Source organism: Monomorium pharaonis, chromosome 7, assembly GCF_013373865.1.
Source record: "Monomorium pharaonis isolate MP-MQ-018 chromosome 7, ASM1337386v2, whole genome shotgun sequence".
Taxonomy (NCBI): Eukaryota; Metazoa; Arthropoda; class Insecta; order Hymenoptera; family Formicidae; genus Monomorium; species Monomorium pharaonis.
The window spans coordinates 12,842,571-12,864,441 of NC_050473.1; the positions used below are offsets into that span (position 1 = coordinate 12,842,571).

At 41.0% G+C, this 21,871-nt stretch overlaps 1 protein-coding gene across 7 annotated transcripts in view; it reads left to right on the top strand.

Annotated features, from left to right (window-relative positions):
* Positions 1-21,871, top strand: part of LOC105831116 (homeobox protein homothorax) — a 361,421-nt gene that overhangs the window by 101,310 nt on the left and 238,240 nt on the right. For all 7 annotated transcript variants that reach the window (XM_012671023.3, XM_036289789.1, XM_012671021.3 and 4 more), the window contains one exon: positions 5,512-5,641. In XM_012671023.3, the coding sequence (XP_012526477.1) occupies positions 5,512-5,641 (130 nt within the window). The remainder of the gene's footprint in view (positions 1-5,511; positions 5,642-21,871) is intronic.

Sequence of the window (21,871 nt, forward strand, 5' to 3'; positions counted from 1 at the left end):
CATCAGCTGGTCGAGTGTGGGCCCTCTTTCCTTCTCACTGGACCCTTTGCCTCTTAAACCGATCTTCCCTCTCTCCCTTCTCTCTAGTATCTTTCTAACCAAAAATTCGCTTCTTTTCTTATAAAGATGTGTAGTTTCTATTTATGAATCTGTTTATTACATACTGATTTTTCTTTATGACGTCCAAACCATTTTGCTGAAAACATTACTTTTAATTGTATATATAAATTATAGAAATTAATTTTGATTATATAAGTATGTTTACTAGCTAGTTTTGCTCCAAATGAATTTCTTATATATGTAAATATACATAATTTAATGGTACTGCTCACCTTATTTTAATTATTGTTACTTTTGCATTAGGTATTCGGGAAAAAATCAATATTGCAAATATCTTGCTAAATTTTACAACCGATGTAGAAATACTTAGTCACTCACGCTTTGATTCTGAAATGGAAACCCGTTTTCGAATGTGTTTCCGATAACGCGTCGCCGTGTGCCAATGGCAACAGCCAAAAACGATGGATGCAGTAGGAGTCGTAAAAGCAACAGCACGAATCTGGATTTCGTTTTATTGACAACGCGCCAAATACCCGGATTCCATATTTATGACTGACCAGTCGTCTTCTCCGTGTTGTACTTAACACGTTGCTCACTCGTGCGTTCATCCCGTGAAAGGAGATGGACACTGGCTCGAGCTCCAAAACAGGCTGCTGCCTGTTTCGTTCTCACCCCCCCCCCCCCACCTACTCCTCGCCGCCTTCCTCGAGTCAGCGGTCATAAATTTGTTTCATTTATACGACCGTTTTAAAATCATTCTCCAGTCAGGTGTACACCTTGTTAAGGCCTAAACTCGTGGTCATTTAATCGGTCAAAACTTATGGCTAAATGTGCGGTTAGTACGGCCTGTAAAGTTTCACCTACAGTGCGCTTCTTTATGTTATAAGTCCGTTACGAAAAATGTGTCTGTGTTTATAATATAATTGACAGAAGGATGGAGACAATTTTTTCTAATTAAACTTCATCGAATATGTGCAACTTTTTGTTTGATATTAAGAGAGAAGTGGTTTTGTTTTGATTTGAACGTTTAGAATTTGTCAATTTCTTTTTAGGGCAACCATTAAGTCGACGTTACAACTTCTGTGGTAGGTAGTTCAGTTACCTTGCAAATCTATCTCGGATATGTCTCGATTAGTTCACTAGATGGTTACGATGCTGGCATGATATTCCATTACGAAGGAAATGTAAATATAATTGTAGTGTGCTGACATAACGGTAAGATAATCCGCCGAGCGGAGGCGCTGCCACTGTAATAAATCGTAATTTATGATCCCTATATACGCCCGCCGGTATCGTCGAGAAATTCAAGACTACACACAGATAGAAGCTAGAACTTTCTATCTCTTTCCTGTCTTTTTCTTTGAAGGTTTCATCTTTTTGTCTCTTTTACCCGGTCTCTTTCTTTCTCATACCCCCCCCCCCCACACATACATACACTCACACATATCTTTACTTTTATCCGCTCTCATTCCGTTCCGCGAAACGCCTGAGAAGGCAGCTCTTGATCTGGGTCTACTCGATGAGCATATTTACAATGTGTTGCGTTACCTCCATAATCTATCGCCGTCTTTGTCCAGTCTTTCAACTCTGCTCCTCTCTCCGACTTGAATCCGCTAGTTTCTCCGTCTTTATCGGACCCGTCTACCTTGTTTATGTCTTATTCTCTTAGCCTCCTCTCGAGCTCTTGAGCACCAATAAATTAATTGCCGAGATTTACGTATCTCGCCCGTAAACCAGTCAGCGAGACTAATGCTTGGCCTCTAATTACATAATTATATGGCATTATGTTACGATAGTCAATTAATACGTACGCACGTACAATGATTTGAAAGCGCGATTTGCGATAATAAGTTACGTTTCCTCGCGATCTTATGCGACTTACGCGCAAAGTGTCATGCTTCAAATCACCGAATACACATACGATGCATGTGCCGTTTCGATAAGCGATCGTAATTTATTGTCCGCGAGGATGACAGTGAACGCGCGTCGGTTATTTGCTTTACGGCAAATATCACAAGTGATTCTCGATTCCAATCGCTCGTACTTGCACGAAACGTTTCGTATGGGATATTATGCATTCCACGAGACATTTCATATCGCAATGACGATCCTTTAACAATGCGGCAATGCGTCAGAGAGCGCAAACCGATATTGCCTAATGCTACTTCTCGGTCTTCGAGATCTCACTTTTTCTCTTTCGCGTAAATTTCGCAGATCGCTCTTTCGAGGGGTTTCTCGATGACTATTACTTCCTCTCAAGGACGCATTCTCGTGCTTCCGAAGAGACATTTTCCCTCAACGGGAAGGAAACGTACGGTATAAACGAGCGGGGGTGGAATATGAGATGCGGGCAACTGATTTATTTAAGGGGCAGGCCAGACATCCGGTTTGTCGAATTACGCTTTAAGAGTGCCCATAGTAGACGGACTGGCAGATACAAACGGAGACGGACGATGGAACGAACGTGCAAGCGAGAGGCAACGATGTGGAACGAGAGCGCGTAGCACGTCGACCCGTTAACCGTTTATCATTGCATCGACACGAGTCACGCGGTGGACCCTACTGACCACTTAAAAAACGGCGATTCAGCCTTTAGTAGGAAGTGACGTCAGCTTTGGAGGTGAACTGTGAACCACATCTCTCTCTCTCTCTCTAAACGCGACATAAACAGCTTCACTACACAGCTTTTATCATACGTCTGAATGATAATTTGATGACAATATTCATCTCGGATTCCTCAATAATTGTTATTGATAAATACAGTCACAATCACATTTTGCAGTCAAGGTCTTAATACACAGTTTAATCATGTTTAAGAAAGGATTTTCAAAAATCCTAGCAGTTATATACACGACTTTTGAATTAATTAGACGCAATCTTCTTCGAGAGGTTCTTATTAAAATTGTATCTCTGTCAATTATCGTTACCACGATCTAAAAATTATCCGCCTTGTTAACCATAATCCCTCATTTTGCGTTGGATGTCAGTAGGAAGTGGTTCGGTGACGACCGATGCATTATTAATGTATCTCTTATTCGTTACCACTCATGTATTTACGTGCTCGTGCAGTCTATCGTTATCCTCGAGCAGATAGCCATTCAAGGATCGTAAGTAATTAGTCAAATCAAAGAGTAACTTTTCATTTCATGCCTATTGTATTCTTGCCTGAGATTTTTTAACGAGAAAATTTTGATTAATTATTTTATGTGAATTTCTTTGACAATGAGTTATCATAAGAATACTTACATGGTTATTTAAGAGAATTAGAAAAGAAATTATTTTATCTTTTTCTAATTTATAGAAGTTGAAGGCATATATTTTTATTTTGCAAATATTGTACATTACTTTTTTTATAGCAATTATTTTTATTTTTTTCCACAAAAATGCTGTAATGTATAATACGTAATGTACAATTATAAATATTTTTGACTTTCTTTATCGTTTGTTATCTTTTACACAAATTTCCTCGAAAGTCCGTACATTCTGAATCTTGTAAACCAATAAATTCATGTGACGCGTCTCTGCTCTAGCAGATCTTCTCTTGAGTTGACCGTGTAACGATTTCAGACGAGATACCAGAGCAGGCAATCGAGGGAGGGAGCGAGTCGGTATATTATCGCGAAGATGACGCTTATGACAGCATGTGGGAGTAGCTGTCACTCATTGTTGCCTGGCCAGACTTGATATACCCAGACATTTCGCTTCGTGATATCGAGAGATTCGCCTGCTTCAAATTCTTGCCCTTCAACCTCGGGATGGGATCAATAAACTGGCGAATACTGGTTTTTTTTCCAAATTAAATTAGTTAATCTTACAAAAAGTATAAAAAGTTGCTTTCGAAGTGATTGCTATTGGGATATATTATGTAAGTGGAAAAATTTGTACTTCTCTCAAATCTGTGCTTAAAAAATAAAAGTCAGTGACCCTGAAGAATTCGTTCGTTCATCGAGTACGATCGTTATGAAGAATCATTCAATGAATGCTCCCGTCGCGCGTCGTCCGCTCAACCCGCGTGGCTATAATAACACTTGAAAATACGTTAGCGAGAAGCAACGAATTGCCTTAGATTAATCTACGATTTGTTGTTTGTATATTGCCAAGTAATTAATTCGTGCCAAGGGAGAAAGTTGGGGATATATTGAACTTGGGGATGTTTTTTCTTTTCGCAATATAAAAATTTCATGCACATTCTAAAATAATTTAAAACATTTTCTCATTTATTTCGTTCCTCAGCTGTTTCTATTCAAAACTAACTACGTTTACACTACTTTGTGTATTGCCGTAAAACTGATTCATAAAACAAACTTACGTTTTTCGCACGCGAAAGTAATTCCGCGCGTGTCTCGACATTTCGCAGACGTCTCGTTTCTTTCCTCCTACGGCGGAAGATTCCCTACGAGCGTCATTATCACACGGCTACACCTACGGAATAAACGATTGAATATTTACGGCGGACATTCGTCGCGCGCGCGGCTTCTCCCAGTAAATCCGTTGATTCGTAAGTCGTGCGCGTCCTGTCGAGACTCCCCCGAATCATTTAAGTATGCCGGCAGCATTTTCGTGGAGAGATACGTGTGCTCCGTCTTTAATCGAGATCGAAATCGGTCTGACACACGCGCGATCATCAATGATACAGGGTGTTTGCAAAAAACCGCGAAAATTTCTTTTAAGAGGTCGGAATAGTATATTAAACAGAAGGCATTAAAAATTAACTGTTGATGACGAGGCTTTTTATTTTTCACGACGCATTATTGTAGATTACTTGTTAATTTATATTGTTCAAATGTTGCATTATATATATATATATATATATATATATATATATATATATAATAGATTATATTATTATACATTAATTTAATAAATATAGTATTACACATTTCATGGAATCAAGTTGAAATTAACGTTATTGTTTCAAGTACCTCAAATATTAGTATATTGTAATTGGTCATTAATTTTAATTCTGTTTTTTAAAATCTTGTCGAATGCTTGCTCAATCAAATCGATGACGTTATTTTTACATGCCTTTTACAGTTGTTCATGTAGTATATACGATTGAAAAGAAGACTTAGAGGGGCTTTGTATGTATGCATGTATTTAAAAGTGCAGACAACGAAAAAAAAAAATTCCGATGCACGTTAACGTGACGCGCGTTTCACAAGCCAGACACCTTTATTTATATGAAACAAAAACTATCCATAAAAGTAAAAATAATATATAAAAGCGATATTTTGCAATATTCCAAGGATATGGAGTTTTAATTTTCAAGTTTTTAAAATCTTTTAGATAAAGATTGATATTTTTGTGACGCGTGTAATTAATATTAAGCGAGAGTATCAAACTGAAAAAAAATTTACAAAATAAATATATTTACGAATGTAGATATTAAAATATGAATGAAAAAACATAGAAAGATATCAAATTAATTTATGAATATTTTCTACATTACAGAGGCCACCTTCCTCGTCGCTCTCGTATCCTGGTGCGGGTGCTAACGATGACGCCCGTAGCCCTGGAAGTGGTGGTACACCCGGACCTCTCAGCCAGCAAGCGCCAGCCAGCTTGGACTCATCGGATCCAGGTAAGTTCGATTATTGTGGATGAATAATATGTGATAGGGCGAAATAATTTTTTTTACGTCGTATGCTTTTAATTTATTTTTTAATGACGTGAATAATATACAGTTGCCAGTTTTCAATTAATTCAATCTATAAAGCTTACATCGTCGATTCGTAAATACACGTGCGCGCAGGCGACGAGCTGTAAAGAATTTTTGGATCGATTGGTCGTGACGGATCGATAGGACTTAAACTAGGTCTCTTCCGCGCTCGGGGCGGGAAACGTCCAGGCACGACTCGCGCGGGTGACGACGGCTAGGCGGGTTAATGACAATATCACGCGACGAGCAACGAGTTGATGACAATCAAGACGCGCGGCTAGTCGGAACACCACGGACCCCTTCTATATGCCCTTCAAATTTTACGAACACGGACGCGAGTGTCTACACCATCAAACTTGCGGTGAAGCCACCGTCGAACCTAATGAGCTGTTTGTCGCATTGGCGTAATCAACGAGAATATTAAGGCACAACAACAATAAATTATTATATTTCGTTTCTTTGAACGAGTAACATTTTTTTCTAAAGCTAAATAGCTGCGACATGAGATCACTTTTTTGGTACCATTATATTTATATGGATATTTTGTTACAGAAGAGTATTTCATTGCTTGTTATATTCTACTAGTGTTACGCGATTAGGAAAAGAAGTGTTGTTTTTTTATTACAACATACCTATTCTATCAGCGTGCAGTAGCGGGAATGTTCGTCGACAGTGGCGAAGGAAAAGTTCGGTAGCACCGAATGAACCGCGCCAATGGTTAACGCGACTGGGTTCAGTCAGTCACCGGAGGGTATACAAGTTCACGACATCATCCCATAAAGATTCATTAAGGTCCGCCGTTCTCTATATTCGTTCTGTCGTGCCAACATTATAGTGCCGCGTGGCGTGCCAGTTTGGTCGAGCGTGCACGCACATATATACGTGCACACGGGCGAGAAACAAAACGGTTGATCAATAACAATCATAAGTGTGAGCTACGTCGAACGAAGGATTGGGCGAGAAGAAGAGACCGATGACCGCGGATGATCGGAGAGAGAAAGAGAGAGTGTGTGTGTGTGTGTGTGTGTGTGTGTGTGTGTGTGTTGTGTGAAAGAGGAGACAATAATGAATGGCAGCTTCTGAAATGCGTTATAGTGCTGCGTAATACTCAAGTTAAGAATCAGTCTCGTTGCATCTTCGTTGTTGCCGTAATATTCGACGATGCAAATAGAGCGCGTGCAACAGCCATTTCGTGACGAGATACGAATCTGCTATGCGAGATTTGTCGCGGAAAAATGTTGACGAGAGTCTCGCGCGAGTTTCTTTCAACACGCGTGCCTACTGGCCTTTTAATTCTGCTAAGCACTTAGTTGTACAAGTTCGCGACTCTTGCTTTGTAAGGTGAATGGCCTAATCGGCCATTTATCTGTATCGTATGTAATTAATGCATGAATAGAAGTGACTCAAATTAATGTTTTTAGAAAGCAGAAAGCAATATGCTTCCAAGGTTTGGAAATGTACGAGCGTATGATTATTAGATTGCTATCGTTCTTACGTTGCGTCGTGACATTGGAACGAACAGATACTAAATGTATAGGACAATCTTTCTACTTCCAAATTACAAAATAACATTGGCCAATTCCATTCCTGAGGTAATGATATCGCCTAATGGAAATTTTGCGTGCTGATAATATTTACAAACATTTCTGAGCGTTTAATTATAAATTTCGGAACAAATTGTATAAGGAAATGAATTTGTTTGAAGAGAAACGAATACTGTTATCTATTATATTATAATATGTCACTGTTTTTTTTCTACTGGCTGTGAAAAGTCTTTTAAAGACAAAAATCTGCCTCGCTTACGCTCACACACCACACACACACACACACACACACACACACACACACACACACACACCACACACACACACACACACACACACACACACACACACACACACACATACGACAATGTTAAGTCATCTTCAGATTTAATATCCACGAATTGAGCGTGCGCGTATTGCGCGCACGGGCTACAGCTAGTTCGTGACCAGATATCAATCTCCGCGTGCAAGATCTGTCGTGAGAGAGCGTAGAACCCGAGAGTTTCGCACGTGGTCGCTATAGAAAGCACAGCCGTTGACGCACGCGAGATCGCGAGAGAGGAAAAAAATTGACGACTCTCCTGCGCAGCGACAGGAACATGATAATCTGCAATCGGCGCTTTCACCGAGCGACGATAGCGCATGTTTGGAGAATGTCCATGAGATACGCTCCTCGCTTATCCCTTCCTTCTGTTTCCTTACATAAGCGCAATCCGATAGACTGTACTCGGAACGACGTCTCGGAAAATGCAAATTGTTCTTTTATTAAAACGGAACAGCCAACGCGTGGAAGAATGTACACGTTTCGCTTAATAACGTGTAATCGATTAAAAGTGCTAAAAAAATTTAATTGACGTATATTAGATTCACGACCAGAACACCATCGAGCTTAGGCAAATCGCGTCTGTCATCATAAATTACGGTCGTATATGATAAGACTGTCGCGGTGACATTTATAATTATCGATTAGTTGAATTATTATCAGATTAGATCAGATTATTCGATCTCGCGCGTGCGACACGACACTTTTGTTCCCAACATGTACACGCGTGATTTTTAATTGCGTTGACAAAAATCGGAAGAACTCGCGATGCATTGCTGTCCATTATGTCGCGTCGCGTATCTCGTATCTCTTTCCAATCGCAACGTTGCACGTACGTGTATATCATTAGCGCGAAAGCACGTCCGTGAGCTTCGAGAAGCGAGGAAACGATACGAGTGTCGAATACATTAACAATCGCGACGCGCGAATAATCACTTATATCGCGTCGCGTCGCGTAAATGCGCTTCGAGATGTTATAACGAATCGATTCATTCCTGATATATTGATTTCTATCTAAACCATCGAGTCTAAATTTCCAAACTGTCGTTTTTCACAAATTATTACGTTTTATTACTTACGTTTTATTACTTATTAATAAATTTAATAATGACTAAATTGAGATAAAGATGAGAAAAGGAACTCGTCGAAGGAACTGGTGTGATGACGAGCACTGTAAAATTTAATAACTCTACGGCAATTAATTGCATTGCCAAATATAACGGTAAAGAGTTTTGTAAACTTAAAATATTAAGTAAAAACGTCAGCTCATCTGTGTGCAACACTCTCCTTAGGAGAGTTCACCCTTTCGTAAATAACGAGTACTGACGCATGTAGACTTTCTTACTCGTACATACAACGCGAGTTACTTGCGTTGGCTGGTTACTTAATGTTGAGATGGTATCGACACATCCGGGGTTGTCATCGTACGACGTGGTATTTGCTTGGTTCATTTTTCTTTTTCCTTTTGGTCTCTATTCGCAGTTCTTTTCGTCTTTTCCTTCACACTGTGGGTCCTCATTAACGTGCCAGCTCGTTTGCCTCGAGATATCATCATGGACGTTCCTTTTTTCGGTCGCTTCCCGCTTCGCCGCGATAACTGACAACGACATCATCGGCGAATATAATTTGTATTTCACGTACCATTTGTTAAACTACAATCTTGCAGTGGTTTTCTGTGTGGTGTGCTGTAGTTCACTGGTAAAACGTTTCTCTAAATTCCCCGGCAGTATACTGTATTATAGAGGGAATCTACGTTAATGGTTACTGGTTTCTATAACCGAAAATTTCTGAATCGCTCATGTTCTTTCGGAAGAAACTGCTCGGAAGAAAGTTATCAACTTGATTTTAAATCGGCGCGGCGTCGCAACAAATATCGCTTAGGAGAGGATACAAACTGGTACCTCACATTTATTCTAGCTCAATAGATATATATACAATAAAAATCAGAATGTGAGCGATACATTTGATATTCGTTTTTTAAATGTTCACCGCTACACGACATTTATGTCGCCTCATCCATCGTTCAGCGACACTTTCATGAAAGCTTCGATGGAGACGTCACGTGTGTCAGCCTGGAATGTTTTCCAGGACGGGCTGGAAACGCGCACGCCGCCGATACGTGGGAAGAGAGCACGGCTCGGGGCATTAACATATCGTGTCGCAATCGCTCGCGGATATAAACACGTTCCTCCTCACAGTGGTTATAAAAGATTCTATCTCGGCCTGGCTGACCGATCGCGATACACGGCCTCGAGGAACTATGCGTCGTGTGTTATGAACGAGGTAAATATACCAGCACGTACGGCGACAGTCGTACAGCTCTCGTAAAATTTATCTCGCGTGTGATACCCTGCAACTCTTGTTTTTTGCCAACGAACGGGCGTTAATTTCCTTTCTCACCTTGCCGACCAAATATACCTTCTGACGTTGCCTTCTTTTTCAAAAAGAACGATAATGTTTCGCACTATCACGCATTGATGCTCATCTATAGTTTCTTTTTTTTTTTTTTTTTTAATTTTTGCACCATTAATCATATCACACTTGACGATCATAAATAGTATAATACGTAGTACGATCGTTAAACATACATACTTTGTGCAGATGACGACAGTTGTTTTAAATCATCTGCTATCTAATCTGCACTTTTACAAATGTTTTTAAAAGCATTTAGAGAGGTTCGATAAAATATGTTTAAATATTAAATTATATATGAAATTATATATAAATTTATAATACATATATACGAGTATGCTATTGGAATATGAACTTCGAATTTGCTATTTGCCTTGAATTTTGCTTGAGACATTGGAATAAAATTGATATTTAATCTATAAGATTCTTGATTTATTGTATTCTCATCATTAATTATATCAAACGAAGAGAAAATTTATTTAATTACATTTAATTAATTGCGAGATGTTCTAACGCCAAGTTCTCCTCGTTAAATTAATAGAACATCCCCGATTAACATCTAACCTCGGATGTGGTTTATCATATGCTGGTATCGATCATGAATTCTATATCTTTAAAATACGCACTATCGCTCGAACGACAAGTAAAGAAGAGAGAATCTTCCGTTATTAGTATTATTATTTTTTTTCGTATTTAGACACTTTCGAGCAGATTGGGTCTTTCGATTCGACTGGATTCGGAACGGGTCTTGTCAACCAACGACTGTTTCTTCATAACGACCTTCGACGTTTGATTTTCCGTGCCTTTCAAGAGATCCATAATCGATGGTTCGTAACTTGGTCTCCACCGTCTTAGCTTTTTTTGCCTCTTGATTGTTTTTTCGTTTTCTCATCATGCGTGGAAAGGGAGAGTATGGCGCGCGAGTAACAGAAAAGGAGTTAGATATGTCTCGTTTTCTGACAACTATCGGGCGTGTGTCGGTTGAGGAAGAAAGAGGCAAAGTGACGACGAGGACTGGCAATAGGAGTGGGGGAGGGGAAGGAAAGGGTGAGCGTGTTAAAGCGTGTACAGGGGACCAAAGATCACGAGAAATTCCTGGAAATCGGCTTATATGGACGAGAGGATGCGAAAGAAAGGGGTATCGAAGGAGGGAGATAGAAGTAATGAGGTTGATTCTCTGTTTTCTGTGTTTTCAGTGAGCGGCAGAGAGAGAGTATCGGTCGGTTATCGGGCCGTGACTTTTTTTCTCTCGTTGTACCCCCTTCTACGTAGAACTCACTCTCTTCCCCGCATTAGTCCCACTGGCACATCTCTTTCTTTCTTTCTTTCTCACGGCATAATGAGGCCTTCATGTTGTAAACTTTTACGTTTTTATCTTTTTATTATCTTTATTATAAGGACATTTCAGATCTACATAAAATGTCATCGAATACGAGACAAGAGTTTTTCTATTGCCCGGCAGAAAATTTGTTTGCTTTTTATATATAAATAAATAAAAATAATTCTTTCTAAAGAAGATGTTTCATCCTATTGTACAATATGTTACATTGAGAATAAATTGCAATTGTAATTTATTTTTTAAATTCAATAGAAATAATTTAACGAAGATACCAATTATTATATTTTTACATTTCGCGGTGGCAAATCATATACCGAACGATTTAATAGCCCGTTACGAATTGGGAACATTCGAGACCCAACTGCAGAAATTGGCGTAATACGCCTTATTATTATCGGAACCGCAACGGTGAGAGGTTCTCAACTTATGCACGCGAGTGATCGATAGCGCGCAGATGGCACTAGGAAGCGATTAAATTATGAAATGTGTACATTTGCAACGACACGTCGTGTACAAAGTTTATGAGATGTAGCCGGGCAGGGGAGAAACCGTGGCCGGACACCGCGATACCCAAGTTAATTGGCATGTTAATGAATAATAAACTCGTGTCACTCGTGCGCGCGGGGTATTGATGACTCTCGGGATGGTTTGTAACTGCGGACGTGACAGCGCGGCTGGCACTCTCTCATTAATATTATTGTTTACTATGCCTCTAATCTCCGTAATTTTTGCAACCGCACAACCGCGTTTCTACCGAATGGTGACTTGTCAGAGTTCATTGATTTGAGCGACGGCTCTCGCCGAGCTTTACTCGTTATCTTCTTCTTTTCTGGTCGATTCTTGGTAGTGGTGCTCCGTTCCGGATCAAAGAAAAAATTTTCTTATCTGTCCCATCCGATAGGCGAAACCTACGTCAGCGAGCTGCAACTGCGGCGTCGTAAATTGGAAACGAGACGTTTACCATCTGGTCGATTAATTCTTTGAGTAACGGATAATGATAAAGTCACAGGTCGGACTTGACAAACACTCGATCGTAATGTAACAGAGAGAAATTTTGCTGTTCGAAAGAAAAGATATTTACAGTTTCTCGTTCGTCCGGCGAAATGTCCGGGTTTCTCAAGTCCAGACAGTTTGATTAAACTATGGATAATGTTGTATATATTGCGTATCTGTGCATATTAGAGCGAGTTCTGTTTTTTGTATTATTTTCCTGTGTATTGCCAATGCGTGTAAATAATCGTAGCAGTAATCAACAAAAACAAATAAGCGCACGCAATATTATTTATTGGCCGTTTGCCAAGAGCAAATTTCAGGATATTTACCTCTCTACCTCGTTTCATCGGCATCCTAATAAACGTCGGTATATTCCGGGTGATTTAAAAATAGTCGTAAATTCAATCCTCTTTCGCGTTCTCTCTTTATCTCTCGCGTGCGCGAACGCTACACGCGGTCCGCAGAAAAATCAATTAAGCGGCTTATGTGAAATATCGGTGCAATTACGCACGATTGCCAAATCTAGTTGGGCTATCGATAGCCGCATTATCAAACGTTCCCGCTTGGCCGTGTCGATTTCAGCTGCATTTCTCTCTCGCGCACCGTCAGCTTTTCATCGAGCGTGCGCATTTTTATTACGCGATTCGGAGGCGTATTATTGCGCTCGGTGGAGCGTGCACGAATTCAGGGAATCGCACGCGAGATCCTTTTCCACTGAGGTGATTGCAAAACCGGTGATCGATAACGCGTTACACGATCGATAGATAGTGCTTAAGTATTTTGTAAGCACGGACCTGAAAAAATTCGTATGGAAATTGATATCAATTTTCTTGACAAAGTTTTAACGATAAAGAGCTTTTCATCTGTTTTTTTTTTTTTTTTTTTTTTTTAAATAGAAATGAATAATAATATAAACATAAATTCAAGAAATTAGTAAGTTAACTCAATAAATAGATAAAGATAAGATATTAAAAATGGTGTTTATTATTGTATACTTATTGAGGCATCATTTTGCGTAAGTTGACGCAATTGATCGACTGTCCAATGAAATTACGTTCCGCGATGTTCACGATGACAATGCAACGATAAACGATTTTACGAGAATCTCCCGTTTTATCGCGAAAGTTCACATTACTCGCGGGGACGTTCCGATTCTTTCGCGAGGCCATTCGTCAACCGTTATCGGACCGTCGGAAATCTTATAACTCTAACACGACATTAATTATGCTTTGTAGCGTTCGAGATATGTGTACGTACACTTTCGGTCGCGCGTGAGGCTTATCTTTTCTCACGATGCAGTCATATGCCGTAGTTCGCCGGTACCAGTTTATCGAAAACCTCTTTTTTTTTTCTATTCTCCCTGGAACCCCCGGAGCGTTGACGAAAGTCAGTCGTAAATTTTCTGTCGGTAGAGGCGCGATGCGCATGCTTTCCCTTTTTTTCATTACTTTTTTAAATGTCCCATCGTTTTATTTTATTTTTCGCATTGTGTTGAAAAATTAAAAAATAACGAACGAATATATATGTGTCTTATCTAACACGATTTTCCGCTTGTTTTCTTCACTTTGAATCAAATATAGAAATATTTACATAGAGATGAAGAAAGGGAAGATGATTTAGACAATATTTTAATAAATTTTGTGTATGGTTTTTGTTAAGAAGTAATTTAATTAAGTGTTGCATCTTTTGCATTTGTTATTTATGCGTTCATCGAGAAACGTTTTCTTTATCCAGATCGTTGCGTGCTTCGGAAGCACTGATCGGAGAATGTTGTCGGGAAATAACGGGTCAGAGCGGGAGCTGTTTATGCATCAAAAATATGACTTGTCGAAAGTGTTATAATGAATAATGCGAGTTGCGCGCCCGTCACTCTTGGAGAGCTCAGCTACGCGCCGTTACCGATACTGTATCGGTGAAGGAGGAGGCATTGATTGCGGTAAAGGGAAGGGTTACAGCCGGTTCATTGCATGCAGTAAATTTTCTTCGTTCGTAGCAGCGCATGCTTATCACGCGAGGTTATATATGGTAAATAAAGGATATACGGCATTCCTGTTTATCGAATAGGAAGCGAGAAAGAGACGCTACGACTGTGGCGGAATTGACTTTAACTGGATGCAGTGAATATTATTATCGATTTTTATTTGGTTTGATTTATCTTTGAAAAAATAAGATCTCGTCACTTCATATTTCATTGTCAATGATTTGGCACAAGTTTAATAGCATCATTATGTGTGAATAAAAATTAATTTCGAATTAATGGTTTGAAGAGAAACCATTGATTCGAAATCACAACTACGTCTACGACTACCAACCAGTGTGTATAATATATTATAAATTATAATATATCTTTGCAGTTGAGCACCTCTGATCGACAGCTGTTCAGAACACGTAAGATAACCCAAACCAACCGGATTGTCCCTAGTAGTCGGCTCGCGTGCGTATTGACGTAGTTTGTATTTTTTAAGTCTCTCGTCATGCCCAAATGGCTCGGCCACGCCGCCACGCCGGAGCTCCTTTGATTGTCTTCTGGGAAGCACCGAGATTCTTTCCTTCCTGTCAGCCGGTTAGTAGATCAACCACGAATTACCACGAAGTCTGCCACGAAAGCCAATCAACGTCGACGCACTCCTGAAAAGACACTTTAGCTCGAGTTCCTCGAACATTCTTTATTGTGCGCGGTACGAAAGAAAACTGTTGGGCTAAATTAATGCCCATGCGACTATTCTGAATCATTATCTGGTGTTGGGGAATTTCCGCAAATTTCATAGAAATATCCATTTCCTTTCAAAAAAAGACATAAAAAGAAGAAATACTCTTGTAACATCCGTCAGGCAAGCGGTGCGAGTTAGTGACAATAATAAAAATTAGTTTTAATAAAAAGAAAATGGCTAAAAGCACGTAGCCATACGCGTTTATTTACATCTACGATAAATGTCGCATGTTAAGAAATAATGAATAGCCGTATAACATAGTTATTTGGATACTACTGGTAGCCCTAAACGCGTTGTAACGATGTAGCAACCGTAAAAACTTAACGAGCGTCGAAATCTAAAAGCTGAAGATTAACGTTATCCAGTCGCCAACAGACGACCTTTAACCCTTAGGCCGTTTAGAGATTGCTTGGTTACTCGCTCTTACTAACTGCCGCAGATAGATATGCATGTATTGCGATTTGGAGATTTACGCAACGGAAATTAAATCGCGAGACCGACTGTGTCGATTTCGGGCCACGCTCGGTTTGTCTCACTTGGTATCTCGCCTCTCCTATCCATGACGATGCTCATAAATCGTTTCAGTCCCCCGAGGGGGAACCTCACGTGACGTCTCACCGAAACGTATTCTTTTCGATTTTATGCCCGCGGTGGCAGTAAAATCTTATCCTTACGAGACACTCTTCCGCGCCGAGGACTAACGGGCACGACTCCCGCCGTTTGGTGTCCAAGGACCAGCTGGGAAAGAATATGTTTCTCTTGGACGATAACATCGCGTGGTACCGTATGGTGCGTAAAACGCGCCATTCCCGTGTCACTTAAAGTCGTAATGCGCTTTGGCGCGGAGAAGCGTAGTTAGGTTGGCGACGACGCGATGTCCCGAGGAGGAATTCGGCCAGGGCCGCTACTTTGTTCCGATACCTGATGTCTGAGAATGCGAGGTGTCCATTGTATAAATCGTTACGGCACATTCACATGATAGATTGCAATGATCAAGTGACTGCTTGAGCACAGACAAACAAAATTGAATATTCACACATCTTGTTTTCGATTTTACTAATTTGTGGGAAATAATTCGTATCTTCTTTACAAGTAGATCTCTCTCTCTCTGTCTCTCTCTCTCTCATGTGCGTCTAGTTGAATTCAAAATTTACCTTGAAAACGCCGAGAAACCACGTAGTCTATTTCATCATATTCAAACGTGAATTTTTTTCTCACGAATGGCTGTAATGCGAAAGAATAGCCCTTCTCGAGCCACAAGTATCATTTCATTCTAGCAGAGTTGGAGAATCTCGTAAGTTCTTTCGCAAGGATTCACCTCTCGCTGCTCGAATTCTCCGCGCGGCAGCCACCCCTTTTGCCGATCTCCCTTTTTCTTTCCCCCTCGTATCCGACTTCCGACGAGCGCTTTCCTATCTGTACTTCCATCTTCTCTCTGCATTCCTTGGGGTATTACACGCCCCAGCGTGCACCACGTATCTTCCCTCTCGTCTACACGAGGCGTCGACTCGTTGCTGCTTCCTCGGCAGTCCTTCTACGGGTTTCCACGTCGCGAGGATGGGCGAGCGAACTCGTTCAAATCCCGATGCGGCGCCGGGAACAGCGCAAACCCATTACGGATTCATCGTGCGCCATTAGCTAATTCTTCCCTTGCTCCTAACATCTTCCTTTCCGCGCGCACCCTTTTACCGCCTATCGCGCACAAGCGCGCGCAAACGATCGTCTTCGGCTCTCTCTCTCTCTCTCTCTCTCTCATTTTTCTTCTCTACCTTATCCTATTTCGTGCTTTCCCATCGGACCCTTCAGTCAGCTTTCAGAGTCTTGCAGAGACCCTTTCTAACTACTCGACTTCGCATTTTGCGCAAATGTTCTTACCGCGTACTAAACGGAGGTCGCGATCGATCACTGGTCTTCAATTTGTGAGATATAATCGGGGGAAAATTTTGGGGATAATTTTGTTTGCTATAACAGGAAAAATTGTAAATTTAATTGTTAAGTCAAATTCCGAATTTTTTGTAACAATCTTCAACACTTAACTTACTGAATGCAGAAATGGGGATTATTTGAAGAGATCTAGATCGAGAACACGCTCGATTTTCCGAGGAGTGTTTTATAGTGGAGAAAAAGAGAAAGACAGGGCGGACGAAAAGAGATCGGTGAGGGTAACAGGCGGTGAAAGCAAGAGGAGAAGAAGAGAGGACAATCCCGTGTGCGCACGATGGAACGAAAATGCAGTCACCCGGAATAAACGAGGAGACCCGAAGTTGTTGGTCGAAGTTCAGCCGGAGGGGTTGGGAATGAGTTTGCGTCGTGGCGGTGATGAAACTTTGCCGTGACGAGAAAGAGGGGTTGTCACGCCGTTCGCCTCTAAAGCCACCCTATCCACCCGCGTGGAGCGTGATAACACACCCCCTCCCCGTCGTTTCAGCCATTGTTCCTTTACGCGCGGGATTCTGGCTTTAAATGCGTGGCTTTGGTATTCTTCTTGTGTCCTGCCTTCATAGGCGACGAAAGAAACGCTTTCCGACCACTTGTGCGATTACCTTCGCTTTGCATTGCATCTTCGAATTGAGAATTCGCGGAATGACATTTCACATAGAATCTCTCCGTTCCTTAAGGAATAAATCATTTTACAATTGTCACACGTTAAATGTAAAGTAGGCTAATTGTGACTTGATGTAACTTTATAACTTTTTCAAAGATAGATACTTTTAAAGTTACAACTTCAAATTTAGAATTGCACGTGTTCAATATTATCAAATTAGACACAGGTCAAAATCATTTTCGGCCAAGGCTTCTAAGGAGAAATAGTGCCGCGACACACTGTACTGCATGGAGATCGCCGCTCGAACGGGTTTACAACGGACCACACATCGCGGCCACGAGGATAAGAGACGCATCATCTTGCGACCCGTTGCGGATATAAAGACGAGCGTGACATATTTTTGCGATGCCTGAACGATGCGAACGCGCGTATGAGCGCGGGATACGCGCTCTACGAGCCTCTAAATATAGAGCGTGACTCATAACGCGTAGGAGGAAAGAGAGGTAGAAGAGGAACGGGAGAAGGGAAGAAGACGTGCAAAAATACAAATGGCGAGAGAGTGTCGCGTCCCTGTGCGGAACTTGTGCACGCCGCGCGTAACCTCGACGCTTCCACTCGCTCGTCCACTTTCACGCACATTCGTATAAACATTTGACTTGATCGCGTGGTTTCTTATCCACGACATTTCGCGCAATCGATGAACTCTTGTCTAGATCGTATCTCCGTGTAACACAACGTATTTAACGCTATAACGTGTTAATGCCATTAATATATAAAAAAAAAAAAACTCGCATTATTATTGTAGAACTAATATTGCGTTTTGGTTCTTCTCGAGATAAAAAATACGCAATCAATCCCGTTTGATCTTATGAAGCGTCACTCTCTTATGAAGTAGAAGAATAAATATAATAAAATAATAAGGTTTCCATTAAATTCTTGAATTGGTTGCGTGAGTTTCTTTCCGATTAGACAAAATAAAATTAAAATAGACAACGAGTCAGAGAGGATGGTTCGCGACAATGACGAGAAGGTAATTTTTTTGTTTTGTTCTCTTTCACTGCCGAACAGACTTCATTCTTAGTTTACAAGCGTGTGGTCTGCAAAGAGATTGCCACGTTGTTAAAATAACCGCAAAGCCCAAGAAAGAGAGAGAGAGACTCACGAAGGCGTACGCTCGTTCGCGGCGCGAGTGTTTGTGCGTGATTTCGCTGGGTGCACGAGCGAAGGCGCTTACGCACGCATGCACGCGCACGCAGCCACGCACTCACGAGAGTGTTGTGCATCGGAACGAAGAAAAGCTGGCACGGGTAAGGCTCCGAATGAGAGATGCATCTTTACTGTACGACAACGCCGGAGTAGCGGTCAACTTTTCTTACAGCTGGTTCTCGTTAAAGAAAACGTTTCCTTGGATCGTAAATCGTGAGCGCTAAAACGCGCAAATCGTCATCGATTGCAGATTGTTATAATTAATTCAATTAGTTATGGGCGAGGACATTGCCAAAATCTAATTTTTCGATTTGCATTTTATCGTGATATTTATAAAGCAAGACGCAGCATTGCGCATAAAACGTGTATTATCCATAGGTATAGAAGAATAAAGCATAAAGAAGTAATCTTGCGCATGGCAATTAAATAATTCCACTATTAGTACACGGTTTTTTTTAAAGCGTTTTACATTTTTATCCTTCGTCGAGTAGTTACTTGACGAAGCGAGAACCACTGTGACCACTGTGACCACTGTGACCACTGTGACCACTGCCGTCACCACGGCGCGGCGCGGCGCGGCGGCGGTAGAGCGGTAACGTAAGAAACTTTTCGAAAACCACAAAGTACGGCCGTAAAGGAGGGCCGCGTGCGCGCACGTCACGCGCATTTTACGGAGGAGTGGAGGAGCAGACGAGTGAAAGAGACGCTCCTCGGATTCTCACGAAATCGTGAGGGAGGAGGATGGAGATACGGGGAACCTTCGCAACCCGAACCTCGGCAACGCGGTCGCAGGCCGACTGACATTTTTTGTCGGTGGTCTCTCGTCGACTTTGCCGTTCTCGACGTGACTTTTATTGCTTGTACGGCGTAAACGCGGTCCTGTCAAGAGTGCACGAAGGAACGTGGCTTTATCTCGTTAAGGTCCTACAGTTAATTTCGAACGGTTTAGCTTACAACCCGATACACCATTCTTTACTCTTTTAGCAGCAATCGCGCAGTGTTGAAGATGTTAATACGAAGGATTTGGAACAGTGGTATATTAATAAGTGAATTAGAACGAATTTCATAAACGAGCAGTTTAATATTTTTCTTAGAGCGCGCCGATAGCTCTTGACTTATTTCGGTGCTGAAGACGGCGTAGGTTGGTATCGAGCGTGACGTGAATGAAGAAAGCGTCCAATCGATTCTCGTTACAACATAGAGCTACTGCGAATAAACAGATAGGCGAGGTCGCGTGAAGAGAGAAATGTTTCTGGATTCGGTAATAATAAAACTCACCGACGTGTGTGATTAAGGCTGCGTTCCGATATTCACTGCCAGTGTATGTGACGTAAACTATAGATTTTCAGTACTGACAGTGAATATCGGAGCGCAGCCTAAAAACGCAGGACATTGGCGAAATAATTGTTAAGAAAAATAACAGGCGCCGCAACGAAGGGGGTGTTGGCGTTATGCCGTAGACACACTATTATGCCCGATTATGTCACACAGCGAAATCTTTTGTGCTGGTACTTTTCATTTTTCCGGTGGACCTACTGCCGCGTAATAAAATGTAATTACCGCCCGATAGTCATGCATTTAGCGAGCCGTTATTATTTCTTCATCGCGCCGGCGAAATCGACTGCTAACTCGAGCACCTGCGGTAGCACCGTGAAATTACGTTCACCAAAAGAATCGTAATCATAGTGGATCGAGTTTCGCGCACGAACGTTCGAGCGTATGAAAGTTATCACGAAATATTTTTTAAGTATTTTTACAACGAAGAAATGACCGGACATTGCCCTTTTTCGGCTTACATCTCGGCTTAGATCTCGTGATTATGATACTGCGGTAACGCAACCGAAATTGCAATATCACGAACAAATATGAATCGAGCAGAAATGTGGATTATTAGAATGTATTTATATTAATCACCTACATCATGCAACGGTTTATTTATCCGATGTAGCATTGTATAAAGGTCTCATGAAATCCGTTACGGCTTGTTTCTTCCGATTGTATCGCGAAGTTGTGACAGATCATTCTAATCGCTAAATATCTATTTGTGAATTGTGAACTATATGTGTTGATTACTATCTTACTAATAAAACTGTCGATTTTTATCTGCATGAGATTGTCAATTAATAAAAACGTCTACGGAAATGCAACAACATGCTTAATTTGAAACATGTCGTGTTACATGAGACTAATCTAAAAGTATTAACTGCAGAATGGCGTGGGAGATAAGTGTTATTTGTGTTATTTCAGTGAGATGAGAAACGATTCGTCGAATAAACTCGTTTTTATTTTCAAATATTACATATTCATGTATCGTGTGACTCTTTCTGGCTATAATATTTAAAATTATTTTTTATTTATTACTTGATGAAACTATTCTAATCCATGACAATGGATATGTGATAGAAAAACATAATTGATAAATATGACACGAGATAGCAATTAATTAAGAATTCTAAGAATCTTCTATATATGTTGTCTTTTTTATTTATTTCTATTTTATTTATGTCTACGAATATGTTTGAATAAACTTAATTTTTTCGCAACCGATGTGAAAACGTTGGATATGCAATATGCATTTGGAAAGAAAAATAGAAAAGTTGAGTGCGGAGAAAAGAAAATTCATGACACCTGTACGCGTAGAATAAATTTGCTACTTTTTGAGATAGAAGCTTTAGCATCGGGCCAGACCGAAATAAAAGTTGGGGCCCCGCATCCGGATGATTCTTGACGGATCCCTACAACGGCGATCCGTCACATGCAGATACCATTCTATGCCTAGCTCTACGTTGTCCCTTACTCACAGTACGTGTGGATCTCGATACAATAAAGGGGGGAAAGAACCACCCAGTCGGTTCTGGCTCTGCTACTGCCACGCATCGCCGCTCGCTTTAGAATGAGGACCTGCTTCTTCCTTTCTGTCTTCCTCTCCCCCCTTTGCTGTCCCCTCCTTTTTTATATTCCTTCCTCCACGTCCTTTTTTTCCTTCGCGAACAGTGGTGAATGGTTCCAGTCGGGCAGATTTCGGGGGAGACGCGTCGCTGCGACAGAATTCATAGGGGGATGGCGGTGATTCCGCCGAC